This window comes from Pungitius pungitius, chromosome 5 (genome assembly GCF_949316345.1).
Source record: "Pungitius pungitius chromosome 5, fPunPun2.1, whole genome shotgun sequence".
Taxonomy (NCBI): Eukaryota; Metazoa; Chordata; class Actinopteri; order Perciformes; family Gasterosteidae; genus Pungitius; species Pungitius pungitius.
In genome coordinates this window covers 22,355,651-22,361,650 of record NC_084904.1, presented here as the reverse complement: position 1 = coordinate 22,361,650, position 6,000 = coordinate 22,355,651, and the positions used below count along the sequence as shown (strand labels likewise).

Below are 6,000 nucleotides of genomic sequence, written 5' to 3'. Positions count from 1 at the left end.
CCACTACTACTCGTTCTGCCCCCCTCCCATCCCCCGCCCCCCAATGTTTTATCTGAATATAATACCAAACTAGTGGCATGTTTTTAACGTTATAAAGAATTAGTTTGAAACAGATTTGATCTTATGATGCAGATTCCACAGCACAAATTGATTTAATTCTTGTATAACTGTGTGAGTTACCTGGGTTCCTGGAACTGATGCTATATTATTCTGTTGGATTGAGAACATTAAACACATTTCCAAAGTTTCATGCTGCTCAGAGAGCTCACAATCAGAGGTTTAAGTCCCAAATAGTCCAGACTGGAGGTTATTCGTCTTTTTCATAATAATAATATTGAGTATCGATCTACATTCTGAGTGGATTCAAGGACCCGTCGCTGTCATCAAAAGGACTTGATTTGGACTTTGTCTCCTGCTGCCTCTCCTCTGGAGGATAAGATAAGATAAGATAATCCTTTATTAGTCTTTGGCCGGATTAAAGCAGTGAAGTGGACGATGCAACAAGAGTTTAAACAATGACAGAAATAAAGATGACGTGTTAATGGTCACCATCAGGGGACGTTACAAAGCACCAGCATGTGTCTGCTGGAGTGGACTCGTCCTGTGGGAGACTAGCTACCTGTCCAGTCCGTGTCCCCATCCCCCAATGCATGCTGGGACCGGCTACAGACATGGAAAGTTATTATGGTCTGTCTCCCTACTTGAACAACAGGGTGGACTTAGTGCTTCTAATGACATCAACATGGTCCCAAGTCCCTCCAGATACTCTGTCTGCCACGTCCATGACATGAAATCAGCCTTTGAGCTCTTTATATTACCATCAATAGAAAAGATGCTTGAGACCCATCGAGAGGGCCGGTGTGTGAATGTGGAGAGATGGAAGGACTTGGATGTGACGACTTGCAGGCCTACATTGGGTCCTCATTGTGGCAGCAGTGTACAAGAAGAAGAAGAAGAAGAAGAAGCAACAGGAAGCCTTTGGGCTGCTGACTCTGGAAGGGAATATTTATCTCTAAACTACTTTCATGTTTTCATCAGTGAGATTTTATGCTGATCTGCATATTTCTCCATAGTGGTGTAACAAGTACTTTACCATCTAGGTAGTGAACAAACAAACACAAAACTCATAAACATTGGGAACCTCTTAAATAATAATAATTTTCAGGAGTTTTAAATTGACCCCAACGGTAAAAGATGTCGGTACGTTTGAAGGTAACAGGAAGGTGAAGCTGAGCAATAAATCATTTACCTTTATGACGAACTGCATGTTGTTAGATGCAGGATTCAATGCCAGTATATATGGTACCTTGAACCCTCTGGCTCAGATACCTGCTGTGCAAAGGATTGTGGGTAAGAACAGCTATAAAGAAGCCTGCTTACGTACAGTAAAATGTGACTGAATGTAGAACACAAATTCCTCCATCAACCCCCCAAAGAGGAAAAACACCAGAACTGTGGAAACAAGCTGCAGGAAAGTCAAAAGAGATTTATATATTTATATTTACATTATGATTTTCATTCTCTTGTTCTTTAGATTTCATTATTGTAATGTTTTATGTTTTTAATTTCTTTCGACAACATAATATTAAGTATATATATATATATATATATTGTATCATGGTGGAATAAGACTGGTGGAGAAACACCAGGACCGGAGTTTGACTCCCCGCAGACTTTGGGCCCCGTGTCCCTGAAGCCTCTCACAGTTCTACTGGGGGCCTCCTGAGGTCCAAAGAGCAGCAGAGTGTCAACACCAGACACCATTTTAAGTTATGAGAACACCTTCATTATTAGTTTCCTTAAATGACGTCACATTGTGGGCAGTCACAGGAGGACAGGTTTAAAATGGAGAAGAGCTTCAGTGTGATGAAACATGGTGATTCTCCCTCTAGAGGCACAAGAGAGCTTCACATCTCTGATGAGCATTTGATCAACAAGTAACTAATGTTGTCGGTCTCTTCTTCATCTTATTTCAACCAGCGGTGGTCTGAATATTTTCACACTAAAGTGAAACTAAAGCACCTTTTTGAATAATGTACTTTGCTACTATGGCAGGTTGAAATGTCTCATGAGTGTCTTTGACTCTTTGTGCAGTGAAGTCTGCAGATGGACGCTGGTCTGAGGTCTGTTCTGTTCATTAGAAACACTGATGAGAGACAGATGTGTCCTGGCAAAGTACTGTCCATATGTCTCAGTGAGGGGACAAAGGACAGGACACACTGCATTGATTCACAAAGGTTTTATGTACAAAATATTGTTACAGGTTTATTCATCATATGTCACATTAGAATAATGAGACCTACTTTACATCTATGTGATCAATCTCCATGTTTCACAGTACATACAGGAAGAATTCACCCTTCTGGTACTTAGTGCACAATAACTACATGCTGTGGTCCCGTTGTTAGTTGTGAACAGAGGGCACGAGGTCAGTGGTCAGTGCAGCGGAGGCCGTTGTAGAGTCACTCACACCACAGACCAGCCATGGTTCCCTCTCTCAACTGGTTCCATCTGAACGCCACCCAGAACCTCTGGAGCTACTTTTGGCAGAGCGTGCAGTGAGAATCGGGGACATCCAGGACGGCCGCACCGGTCCGCTGACGACACGACGACACTGGCGCTCCTTGGCACGTGGTCGACACACAACGAGTGTGGATGGAACCCGGTTACACACATTAAACAAGCCGCCTGCGGGGCTCATTGTTTCATCCCAGTTTGTAGAGCCGATGATGCAGAGACAGCGATCCGATGCTCACAAACACACAGTGGCTACAGTGTGCAGGACAAGGCTGAGAGACGTCCTGTCCTCATCCCATTTAAAGCTGCAGAACAAACATCAAACAGCCAGAGGTCGCTTTGATTTGACCCCTGGAAGAAGGTGGTGGCCTCTCGGTTGTGTCCGTTCAGAGTCCACAGTCACACTTTGACACCATTTGTCCTCACTGGGCCACAGTCCAGAGGTCTGTCAGAGACTTCTAACTAGTTTACCCAGAATCCTTTGCAGTGTCATAGAAACGAAGTCTCTCTGAATCCCACTGAGGACGCTTCTTTTTTAAGGCATATTTCATAAGAACTGATATGAGTTCATATCTCAATGTGACGACTTCTCATGGTTTTTATCTTCAGGAGAAACAGGTTCACCACGAAGAGGCGACACAAATTAAAAGCATCTTGACACACATCATCTTGACTGCAGTTACACAAGATCTCCTTCAGCAAACTCTCTAGAAACTCTGTGACTTCATACTATTCACTCTGGTTTGACGTGTTCTGATTATTTCTGATGTAACGTCTCACTTCACGTCACGTGAAATGAAAAATAACTGTATTATGTTTGACTTTTGTCCACACATTTGGTCACGTGACACTAATCAGCTGCTTCCATGTCGACGTGTGTTTGCAGTCAAAAGGCCTCAAAGGCTCAGACAGCACAAGAATGTTGGTTTGCTTCCACCAACTCACTCTCACATGATGTCATAGTTGTTCAGGATCAATAGATGTCTAAGAGCAGTCAGGATGAACTGCTTTAGGAGGACCCCCCCTGGGTCAGAGGCTTCAGAGGTCCATGTTCTCTGAGGACAAGGACCATGGCCGAAGCCCCGCCTCTCAAACGCTGACCGTGACCCGCGTCACCGTCTCTCTCCCCATCGCGCCTCCCGCTCATCTGCCCTCCTCCGCGGGACGGGTCTCCGCCTTCAGCCTGACGACCTCCTTGGCCACCTCGTCGGCGGGCCGCTGGGACAGGATGCGCATCACGGTGAGGCCCGTCTCGTCGGTGTGGATGCGCGGCCCCAGCGGGCACCAGCACACGCAGCTCTTGCGGTCGGCGACGTCGCGCAGCTGAACCACGGCCACGCCCACCACGCGGTCCGCCCGGCCGAAGCAGTAGTCCTTCACCGTCACCTGCAGCTCGTAGCAGTCCGGGGACTCCTTACCCAGGACGCTACGGGGCAGAGGGGGGGGGCAACAATCAGACTCTCATCTCCAGACACACGCTCCAGATGTCACAGGTCACATGTGGGACTCACAACTGGAAGGCCTCGTTGAACTTGGCCGACCAGCAGTTGTTCTTGGACTTGGTGGTGAACTTGCGCTTCTTGTCGCCCAGGAAGGGGCCGACCATGGCCACGTCGACGAAGGGCCGGAACATCCCCGACGTCTGCCACTTCATGTCGTTCACCGCGATGACTGGATGGGCGGAGGCGTGGGGGGAGCAGAAGGGGAGAGAGGTGGGTTGACTTTAAGGGTGCTTCAACTGATCCAGAAGTGGATTTAAAGTCACCAGAAGGAGCTTCTATGACGTCTTGAGTCTGTCCATGTGGACTAAAGGGGTCAAAGCTCATGGGGGATGAATGGGCTAAAACACAGAAACCACCGGAATGAGCCCTAAAGGTCTCAGCTGACTCAGTGATGGATTTAAGACCCGAGTGTGAAGGAGCTCCGGTTCTGGACCCTGTGTAGCTGAGAGCGTTGAGCTCGTAAATGTCCTTTGGACTTTGGGGTCTCACCTCTGACGCTGACTTTGCGTTCCTTGCCGAGCATCATGTCGATCTGCAGAAGGGCCTCTCCGATGGGCTTCTCCACCCCCGGGCCTGCAGGACACAAAGCAGCAGGTCACACAGTAACATGAACAACAGCCTCTGTTCATTCTGATGAAGCTGCAGCTTCTCATGTCACAGCTCTGCTTTGGGCCACAAGCACAGAATCCTTTTCATACATAAAAAAATACTTGAGAAATGCAACTTTTTGGCATGCAAAATGTCATGAACCTGTATTTTTCTCCAAAGAACCCTGCAACGAAGCTCAAGGGCTTCAAGTGAAACCCGAGTGGACTCACCTCTATCGGGTCGGATCTTCTCACTGCCGGTGATTCTGATGCCCATCCCATCATGCACTGAGAGGACAGGAAGGAGCACAGAGGTTTAGGACACCAGCTATCTGAACATGCTGTGTATGCAGTGTGTGTGTAGGTGTGTGTGTGTGTGTGATTGAGGACCTTGGGAGTGCTGCGTGGTGACGAAGGTCTTGATGAGGGCGTCGGTGCTCTGCGAGTAGAGAGAGAGGGCGTAACGCAGAGAAGCCAGTTCAGGACTCTTCTCCACGAACGTCTTCTTCAGCCCGTTTCCTCCCGCGTGAAAGTATTGCTGGAAGAAACCAGAGAGGCGACAAATGAATCCTACAGTTATCTGGTGCCAACAGTTAAAAAGTGCAGAAAATGATGCAGGGTCTGTGTTCCCTTTGTCTGAGTGGGTTACAAAGAGGTGATTGGTGCTGAACTACATGCTTTAATGAAGCCACATGAATCGGACCAACCTTGATGGTCTCCAGCCCGGCGTCGATGATGATGCACTGTTTGGGCGTCAGCGTTTTGGCTTCACCGCCGCCCTGCAGCGACCACAGGTCAAAGGTCACAGGTCACAGACATCAGACACACTATCAAACATTAAATAACTACACATTTACTCGTTATTTGCAACATGGTTTTTCGGCATGTGGCCCACTTTCAAAATGCCATTGATCTTTAATCTGAACGAGGTCTTTGTGGCGCTGTCCGTGGTGCTGAGACTTCCTGTGCGCGAGGACGACCCTAAAAGGCTGGGCGCTAGTCGCAGATAAACGCCACGGACCAGCTCCAAGTGAACAAAACAAACGCCCCTTTTCTACAGCCCGCCTGTGTGTTACCTTGAGATTGGACAGTCCTTTGGCCGCTGTGAGGAGCTGGGCACCCTGCAGAGAGAGAGAGAAGGTTCATATGGTGATGGGTTCATGCTTCATTCAGTGTGACCTTCACATTAACGGAGGAACTCCAACTGGAGCTTTTCCACCAGGAGGTGGCAGCAGAACACAGCTGCTGATCTCACTGGAGCTGAGACCCCACACACATAGAGACACATGTATCTGTGTGTATGTGACGTATACTGATATCTCTCTGCAGATTTACTACCACAGCCTCCATTCACCACTTTGGAGAGACCTTAATATTTGATTAATAACGGTAAA

At 47.7% G+C, this 6,000-nt stretch overlaps 1 protein-coding gene across 2 annotated transcripts in view; it reads right to left on the bottom strand.

Moving 5' to 3' along the window:
- Positions 1-2,230: 2,230 nt before the first annotated feature.
- The window catches only part of LOC119225150 (protein unc-13 homolog B), a 30,795-nt gene continuing 27,025 nt past the window's right edge, over positions 2,231-6,000 (bottom strand). For both annotated transcript variants that reach the window (XM_062562621.1, XM_062562622.1), the window contains 7 exons: positions 5,683-5,727; positions 5,314-5,385; positions 4,997-5,144; positions 4,838-4,894; positions 4,509-4,592; positions 4,029-4,188; positions 2,231-3,943 (listed from right to left, as the gene is read on the bottom strand). In XM_062562621.1, the coding sequence (XP_062418605.1) occupies positions 3,661-3,943; positions 4,029-4,188; positions 4,509-4,592; positions 4,838-4,894; positions 4,997-5,144; positions 5,314-5,385; positions 5,683-5,727 (849 nt within the window). In that variant the 3' untranslated portion in view covers positions 2,231-3,660. The remainder of the gene's footprint in view (positions 3,944-4,028; positions 4,189-4,508; positions 4,593-4,837; positions 4,895-4,996; positions 5,145-5,313; positions 5,386-5,682; positions 5,728-6,000) is intronic.